At 50.5% G+C, this 9,676-nt stretch overlaps 1 protein-coding gene across 1 annotated transcript in view; it reads right to left on the bottom strand.

Annotated features, from left to right (window-relative positions):
- Nucleotides 1-1,124: 1,124 nt before the first annotated feature.
- LOC115115257 (partitioning defective 3 homolog B-like) overlaps nucleotides 1,125-9,676 on the bottom strand; it is a 448,345-nt gene continuing 439,793 nt past the window's right edge. Inside the window, exon 18 of the mRNA XM_065016293.1 lies at nucleotides 1,125-1,269. Within this exon, the coding sequence (XP_064872365.1) occupies nucleotides 1,158-1,269 (112 nt within the window). The 3' untranslated portion in view covers nucleotides 1,125-1,157. The remainder of the gene's footprint in view (nucleotides 1,270-9,676) is intronic.

The raw sequence follows: 9,676 nt of genomic DNA, 5'->3' as shown, positions 1-9,676 counted from the left end.
CATTATGGAACTGCATTATCAGGATAAAACAGAGAAAGATAATGACAGTATGGATCTGCATTATCAGGATAAAACAGAAAAAGATAATGACATTATGGAGCTGCATTATCAGGTCAAAACAGAGAAAGATAATGACATTATGGAACTGCATTATCAGGGTCAAAACAGAGAAAGATAATGACATTATGGAACTGCATTATCAGGATAAAATGTTTAGAGAAAGATAATGACATTATGGAACTGCATTATCAGGTCAAAACAGAGAAAGATAATGACATTATGGACCTGCATTATCAGGATAAAACAGAAAGATAATGACAGTATGGAGCATTAAGATAATGACATTATGGAACTGCATTATCAGGATAAAACAACGCAATATAAAAGCTGATACAACATGTAGTGTAGTGGTTGGAATTCCCAGAATGCTCGCTGCTCCTTCTGTGTGTGTGTGTGTGTGTGTGTGTGTGTGTGTGTGTGTACAGAATGTTCCGAGGGGCAGATTACTTTGATCATGTACCGTCCAGTAATTAATAAGACAATATGGACTGCCACTATAGTGTATAAAACACGTGGTTGTTCGCCAGCTAGCCATAGTGGTCACAACCCTGTCTGATTGGCTGTTGCAGAAAGTTAGACAGACAGATACTGTCGTTATAGTTACTGGACCAGACCAAGGGCCTGTATCAATCAAAACACTCACATCGCTTTTGATCAAAATGATTGAGACTACATGAAAGGAGAGGGTGGGGGGGGGTGACCCGATCCTAGGTCAGAACTCCATACAGCCACTGATCCCAGTCGGGCTCTACACAGCAGCAGTCATGGGGTTCTTCTGGCGTGGATCAATGTGACGGGCCGGTCCCTCCCCACCGTAGGCGAACCTCTCTGGGCTGGCCTGGCGCGACCCTCCTCCTCCCTCCTCCTCCTCCCCCCACGGTTCATGGTGTCATAACGGGGGCTCGGAGGGGCAGAGTGGGGACGGGGGACGTCCTGGCGTAGAGGAGGAGGGTGGTAGTACCCTGGTTCGGCCTGGCGGGGTCACCCCTGGGGGGTAGTTGGGGTTCTCTCTGGGGGTAGTTGGAGTCAACCCTTGGGGGTAGCTGGGGTCAACCCTAGGGGGTAGTTGGGGTCAACCCTGTGGGGGTAGTTGGGGTCTACTCTGGGGGGTAGTTGGGATTGGGGTAGGCTGGTTGGGGGCCAGGGTAGTGACCAACCCAGCCTGTCTGCTGTATTGGGTACCCCTCAGAAGGATCCATCGGGCCACGCCTGAAAGAAAACACAAAAGAAGACGATGATGATGATGAAGAACACGAAGCAGAAGTCTACAACAAAACATATTTAAAACAAGAAGAAGAACAGTAGGATGGTCAGGACAGTAGGATGGTCAGGACAGTAGCAGGACAGTAGGATGGTCAGGACAGTAGGATGGTCAGGACAGTAGGATGGTCAGGACAGTAGGATGGTCAGGACAGTAGGATGGTCAGGACAGTAGGATGGTCAGGACAGTAGGATGGTCAGGACAGTAGCAGGACAGTAGGATGGTCAGGACAGTAGGATGGTCAGGACAGTAGGATGGTCAGGACAGTAGGATGGTCAGGACAGTAGGATGGTCAGGACAGTAGGATGGTCAGGACAGTAGGATGGTCAGGGCAGTAGGATGGTCAGGGCAGTAGGATGGTCAGGACAGTAGGATGGTCAAAGTAGGATGAGTCAGGACAGTAGGATGGTCAGGGCAGTAGGATGGTCAGGACAGTAGGATGGTCAGGACAGTAGGATGGTCAGGGCAGTAGGATGGTCAGGACAGTAGGATGGTCAGGACAGTAGGATGGTCAGGACAGTAGGATGGTCAGGACAGTAGGATGGTCAGGACAGTAGGATGGTCAGGGCAGTAGGATGGTCAGGACAGTAGGATGGTCAGGACAGTAGGATGGTCAGGACAGTAGGATGGTCAGGACAGCAGGATGGTCAGGACACAGTAGATGGTCAGGACAGTAGGAGTAGGACAGTAGGACAGTAGGATGGTCAGGACAGTAGGATGGTCAGGACAGTAGGATGGTCAGGAAAGTAGGATGGTCAGGACAGTAGGATGGTCAGGACAGTAAGGACAGCAGGATGGTCAGGACAGTAGGATGGTCAGGACAGTAGCAGGACAGTAGGATGGTCAGGATAGGATCAGGACAACAGCAGGACAGTAGGATGGACAGTAGGATGGTCAGGACATAGCAGGACAGTAGGATGGTCAGGACAGTAGGATGGTCAGGACAGTAGCAGGAGCAGGATGGTCAGGACAGAGGATGGTCAGGACAGTAGGATGGTCAGGACAGTAGCAGGACAGCAGGATGGACAGGACATGGATGGACAGGACAGTAGCAGGACATAGGATAGTCAGGACAGTAGCAGGACAGTAGGATGGTCAGGACAGTAGGATGGTCAGGACAGTAGGATGGTCAGGACAGTAGCAGGACAGTAGGATGGTCAGGACAGTAGGATGGTCAGGATTGGCAGTAGGATGGTCAGGACAGTAGCAGGACATAGGATGGACAGGACAGTAGGATGGTCAGGACAGTAGGATGGTCAGGACAGTAGCAGGACAGTAGGATGGTCAGGACAGTAGCAGGACAGCAGGATGGTCAGGACAGTAGGATGGTCAGGACAGTAGGATGGTCAGGACAGTAGCAGGACAGTAGGATGGTCAGGACAGTAGGATGGTTCAGGACAGTAGGATGGTCAGGACAGTAGGATGGTCATTACAGTAGGATGGTCAGGACAGTAGGATGGTCAGGACAGTAGGATGGTCAGGACAGTAGGATGGTCAGGAGAGTAGGATGGTCATTACAGTAGGATGGTCAGGACAGTAGGATGGTCAGGACAGTAGCAGGACAGTAGGATGGTCAGGACAGTAGGATGGTCAGGACAGTAGGATGAACAGGACAGTAGGATGGACAGGACAGTAGGATGGACAGGACAGTAGCAGGACAGTAGGATGGTCAGGACAGTAGGATGGACAGGACAGTAGGATGGTCATTACAGTAGGATGGTCAGGACAGTAGGATGGTTACAGATCAGCTTCCCCTTCAGATCTAGGATCAGCTTCCCCTTCAGATCTAGGATCAGCTTCCCCTTCAGATCTAGGATCCAACCCCCTTCCTTCAGATCTAGGATCAGCTTCCCCTTCAGATCTAGGATCAGCTTCCCCTTCCCCTACAGATCTAGGATCAGCTTCCCCTTCAGATCTAGGATCAGCTTCCCCTTCCCCTACAGATCTAGGATCAGCTTCCCCTTCAGATCTAGGATCAGCTTCCCCTTCCCCTACAGATCTAGGATCAGCTTCCCCACAGATCAGGATGGCTTCCCCCCCCTACAGATCTAGGATCAGCTTCCCCTTCAGATCTAGGATCAGCTTCCCCTTCAGATCTAGGATCAGCTTCCCCTACAGATCTAGGATCAGCTTCCCCTTCCCCTACAGATCTAGGATCAGCTTCCCCTTCAGATCTAGGATCAGCTTCCCCTTCAGATCTAGGATCAGCTTCCCCTTCAGCTCTAGGATCAGCTTCCCCTTCAGATCTAGGATCAGCTTCCCCTTCAGATCTAGGATCAGCTTCCCCTTCCCCTACAGATCTAGGATCAGCTTCCCCTTCAGATCTAGGATCAGCTTCCCCTACAGATCTAGGATCAGCTTCCCCTTCCCCTACAGATCTAGGATCAACTTCCCCATCCCCTTCAGATCTAGGATCAACTTCCCCTACAGATCTAGGATCAGCTTCCCCTTCAGATCTAGGATCAGATTCCCCTTCCCCTACAGATCTAGGATCAGCTTCCCCTTCAGATCTAGGATCAGCTTCCCCTACAGATCTAGGATCAGCTTCCCCTTCCCCTACAGATCTAGGATCAACTTCCCCTACAGATCTAGGATCAGCTTCCCCTACAGATCTAGGATCAGCTTCCCCTACAGATCTAGGATCAGCTTCCCCTTCAGATCTAGGATCAGCTTCCCCTTCCCCTACAGATCTAGGATCAGCTTCCCCTACAGATCTAGGATCAGCTTCCCCTACAGATCTAGGATCAGCTTCCCCTTCAGATCTAGGATCAGCTTCCCCTTCAGATCTAGGATCAGCTTCCCTAGGATGGATCTAGGATCAGCTTCCCCTTCCCCTACAGATCTAGGATCAGCTTCCCCTTCAGATCTAGGATCAGCTTCCCCTTCAGATCTAGGATCAGCTTCCCCTTCAGCTCTAGGATCAGCTTCCCCTTCAGATCTAGGATCAGCTTCCCCTTCAGATCTAGGATCAGCTTCCCCTTCAGATCTAGGATCAGATTCCCCTTCCCCTACAGATCTAGGATCAGCTTCCCCTTCAGATCTAGGATCAGCTTCCCCTACAGATCTAGGATCAGCTTCCCCTTCCCCTACAGATCTAGGATCAACTTCCCCATCCCCTTCAGATCTAGGATCAACTTCCCCTACAGATCTAGGATCAGCTTCCCCTTCAGATCTAGGATCAGATTCCCCTTCCCCTACAGATCTAGGATCAGCTTCCCCTTCAGATCAGGATCAGCTTCAGATCTAGGATCAGCTTCCCCCTTCCTACAGATCTAGGATCACTCAGGACAGAGTAGGAGGATCAGCTTCCCCTACAGATCTAGGATCAGCTAGGATGGTCAGATCTAGGATGGTTACAGATCTAGGATGCTTCCCCTTCAGATCTATGGATCAGCTTCCCCTTCAGGATGGATCAGCTTCCCCTTCAGATCTAGGATCAGCTTCCCCTTCAGCTCTAGGATCAGCTTCCCCTTCAGATCTAGGATCAGCTTCCCCTTCAGATCTAGGATCAGCTTCCCTTCAGATCTAGGATCAGATTCCCTTCCCCTACAGATCTAGGATCAGCTTCCCCTTCAGATCTAGGATCAGCTTCCCCTACAGATCTAGGATCAGCTTCCCTTCCCTACAGATCTAGGATCAACTTCCCCATCCCAGTAGGATTCAGATCTAGGATCCCCTTCAGATCTAGGATCAGCAGGACAGATCTAGGATCAGATTCCCCTTCCTACAGATCTAGGATCAGTCAGATGGATCAGGCTTCCCCTACAGATCTAGGATGGCTTCCCTTCCCTTACAGATCTAGGATGGCTTCCCCTACAGATCTAGGATCAGCTTCCCCTACAGATAGGATCAGCTTCCCTACAGATCTAGGATCAGCTTCCCCCCAGATCTAGGATCAGATCAGATCTAGGATCAGCTTCCCTTCAGATCTAGGATCAGATTCCCCTTCCCCTTCAGATCTAGGATCAGCTTCCCCTTCAGATCTAGGATCAGCTTCCCCTTCAGATCTAGGATCAGCTTCCCCTACAGATCTAGGATCAGCTTCCCTTCAGATCTAGGATCAGCTTCCCCTTCCCCTACAGATCTAGGATCAGCTTCCCCTTCAGATCTAGGATCAGCTTCCCCCCTACAGATCTAGGATCTTCCCCTTCCCCTACAGATCTAGGATCAACTTCCCCTACAGATCTAGGATCAGCTTCCCCTACAGATCTAGGATCAGCTTCCCCTACAGATCTAGGATCAGCTTCCCCTTCAGATCTAGGATCAGCTTCCCCTTCAGATCTAGGATCAGCTTCCCCTTCAGATCTAGGATCAGATTCCCCTTCCCAGATCTAGGATCAGCTTCCCCTTCAGATCTAGGATCAGCTTCCCCTACAGATCTAGGATCAGATTCCCCTTCCCCTACAGATCTAGGATCAGCTTCCCCTTCAGATCTAGGATCAGCTTCCCCTTCAGATCTAGGATCAGCTTCCCCTTCAGATCTAGGATCAGCTTCCCCTTCAGATCTAGGATCAGATTCCCCTTCCCCTACAGATCTAGGATCAGCTTCCCCTTCAGATCTAGGATCAGCTTCCCCTACAGATCTAGGATCAGCTTCCCCTTCCCCTTCAGATCTAGGATCAGCTTCCCCTACAGATCTAGGATCAGCTTCCCCTTCCCCTACAGATCAGGATCAGCTTCCCCTACAGATCTAGGATCAGCTTCCCCTTCCCCTTCAGATCTAGGATCAGCTTCCCCTTCAGATCTAGGATCAGCTTCCCCTTCAGATCTAGGATCAGCTTCCCCTTCAGATCTAGGATCAGCTTCCCCTACAGATCTAGGATCAGATTCCCCTTCCCCTACAGATCTAGGATCAGCTTCCCCTTCCCCTACACTATCCTGTCATTGTATATATGTAGGATGGTTAGGACAGTAGGATGGGGCCATGCTCTACAAGCTGAGCTACAGAACAACCCTTTATTAGTGGGGAAAATGCTAAACTGACTGAAGACCAGCATCTAGGGGCAACTTCACCCTACTTCTTGATTCAGACTAACTAGAAACCTGACGCAAGTGCACTGCTGTAGCGCCGTCAGTAGGTCCTGCCAACTTGGCCACTAATGGGTCGTCAGTGGGTCGACAGTGGGTCGACAGTGGGTCGTCAGTGGGTCGACAGGTCAGTGAGTCGTTAGTGGGTCGTCAGTGGGTCGACAGTGGGTCGTCAGTGGGTCGTCAGTGGGTCGTTAGTGGGTCGACAGTGGGTCGACAGGTCAGTGGGTCGTCAGTGGGTCGTTAGTGGGTCGACAGGTCAGTGGGTCGTCAGTGGGTCGTTAGTGGGTCGACAGGTCAGTGGGTCGTCAGGTCAGTGGGTCGTCAGTGGGTCGACAGTGGGTCGTTAGTGGGTCGACAGTGGGTCGTCAGTGGGTCGACAGGTCAGTGGGTCGTCAGTGGGTCGTTAGTGGGTCGACAGTGGGTCGTCAGTGGGTCGTTAGTGGGTCGACAGGTCAGTGGGTCGACAGGTCAGTGGGTCGACAGGTCAGTGGGTCGTCAGTGGGTCGTCAGTGGGTCGTCAGGTCAGTGGGTCGTCAGTGGGTCGTCAGGTCAGTGGGTCGTCAGTGGGTCGTCAGTGGGTCGACAGGTCAGTGGGTCGACAGTGGGTCGTCAGGTCAGTGGGTCGTCAGTGGGTCGTCAGTGGGTCGACAGTGGGTCGTCAGGTCAGTGGGTCGTCAGTGGGTCGTCAGGTCAGTGGGTCGTCAGTGGGTCGACAGGTCAGTGGGTCGTCAGTGGGTCGTCAGTGGGTCGACAGGTCAGTGGGTCGACAGTGGGTCGTCAGGTCAGTGGGTCGTCAGTGGGTCGTCAGTGGGTCGACAGGTCAGTGGGTCGTCAGTGGGTCGACAGGTCAGTGGGTCGACAGTGGGTCGTCAGGTCAGTGGGTCCAGTGGTCCATCGAGAGACGGAACTACATTTGAGGTCGGAAGTTAACATACACTTAGGTTGGAGTCATTAAAACTCGTTTTTCAACCACTCCACACATTTCTTATTAACAAACTATAGTTTTGGCAAGTCGGTTAGGAGATCTACTTTGTGCATGACACAAGTAATTTTTCCAACTATTATTTATAGACAGATTATTTCACTTATAATTCACTGTATCCCAATTCCAGTGGGTCAGAAGTTTACATACACTAAGTTGACTGTGCCTTTAAACAGCTTGGAAAAATCCAGAAAATGATGTCATGGCTTTAGAAGCTTCTGATAGGCTAATTGACATCATTTGAGTCAATTGGAGGTGTACCTGTGGATGTATTTCAAGGACTACCTTCAAACTCAGTGCCTCTTTGCTTGACATCATGGGAAAATCAAAAGAAATCAGCCAAGACAGAAGAAATTGTTTTTAGACCTCCACAAGTCTGGTTCATCCTCGGGAGCAATTTACAAACGCCTGAAGGTACCATGTTCATCTATACAAACAATAGTACACAAGTATAAACACCATGGGACCACACAGCCGTCAAACCGCTCAGGAAGGAGACGTGTTCTGTCTCCTAGAGATGAACGTACTTTGGTGCGAAAAGTGCAAATCAATCCCAGAACAACATCAAAGGACCTTGTGAAGATGCTGGAGGAAACAGGTGCTCTTCTCCTGAGCCCTCATACTGACTGACTGACTGACTGCTCTTCTCCTGATCCCTCATACTGACTGACTGCTGCTCTTCTCCTGATCCCTCATACTGACTGACTGCTCTTCTCCTGATCCCTCATACTGACTGACTGCTGCTCTTCTCCTGATCCCTCATACTGACTGACTACTCTTCTCCTGATCCCTCATACTGACTGACTGCTGCTCTTCTCCTGATCCCTCATACTGACTGACTACTCTTCTCCTGACCCCTCATACTGACTGACTGCTGCTCTTCTCCTGATCCCTCATACTGACTGACTGCTGCTCTTCTCCTGATCCCTCATACTGACTGACTGCTCTTCTCCTGACCCCTCATACTGACTGACTGCTGCTCTTCTCCTGATCCCTCTGACTGACTGACTGCTCTTCTCCTGACCCCTCATACTGACTGACTGCTGCTCTTCTCCTGATCCCTCTGACTGACTGACTGCTGCTCTTCTCCAGATCCCTTATACTGACTGACTGACTGACTGACTCTGCTCTTCTCCCTCATACTGACTGACTGCTGCTCTTCTCCTGATCCCTCATACTGACTGACTGCTGCTCTTCTCCAGATCCCTCATACTGACTGACTGCTCTGCTCTTCTCCTGACCCCTCATACTGACTGACTGACTGACTGACTGCTGCTCTTCTCCAGATCCCTTATACTGACTGACTGACTGCTCTTCTCCTGATCCCTCATACTGACTGACTGACTGACTGTTCTTCTCCTGATCCCTCATACTGACTGACTGACTGACTGTTCTTCTCCTGATCCCTCATACTGACTGACTGACTGTTCTTCTCCTGATCCCTCATACTGACTGACTGACTGTTCTTCTCCTGAGCCCTCATACTGACTGACTAGGAATAAGCTCCCTGGCAACTTCACACAGTACTTCACCTCAGATCAGCTTTCATAGGACAAGGCCCATTTTTCCAGGTCACGCGCCGAGGTCGCCAATTGAGTGACTTCCCCTGTTACAACTAGACTGTAGTTTCCAGTCACCCTGCCTGACATGGACATGAGGCCAGAGTCTGACACACACACACACACACACACACACACACACACACACACACACACACACACACACACACTCTAACCCAACACCCCCTGTGAGCCACTGTGACGACCACATAGCAACGTTCTATAAGTGACAGTCTTCAGCATGGAGTGGTTAGCCTTTCCCATGTAACTTATACTGAGGGCGTGTCCCAGATGACACCCTGTTAAGGGCCTTGGTGTTGACGGGTCATGGTTACACATGGTTACACAGCCAAGGTGTTGACTGGTCATGGTTACACATGGTTACATGGGAGTGGAGTCTGGTTCAGTGTATTGGTAATGACAGCCATGGGAGTCTGGTTCAGTGTATTGGTAATGACAGCCATGGGAGTCTGGTTCAGTGTATTGGTAATGAGAGCCATGGGAGTCTGGTTCAGTGTACAGGTAATGACAGCCATGGGAGTCTGGTTCAGTGTACAGGTAATGACAGCCATGGGAGTCTGGTTCAGTGTACTGGTAATAACAGCCATGGGAGTCTGGTTCAGTGTATTGGTAATGAGAGCCATGGGAGTCTGGTTCAGTGTATTGGTAATGACAGCCATGGGAGTCTGGTTCAGTGTATTGGTAATGACAGCCATGGGAGTCTGGTTCAGTGTATTGGTAATGACAGCCATGGGAGTCTGGTTCAGTGTATTGGTAATGACA

The sequence above is a fragment of the Oncorhynchus nerka genome, linkage group LG3 (genome assembly GCF_034236695.1).
Source record: "Oncorhynchus nerka isolate Pitt River linkage group LG3, Oner_Uvic_2.0, whole genome shotgun sequence".
NCBI lineage: Eukaryota > Metazoa > Chordata > Actinopteri > Salmoniformes > Salmonidae > Oncorhynchus > Oncorhynchus nerka.
This window is presented reverse-complemented; position numbering and strand designations above follow the sequence as displayed.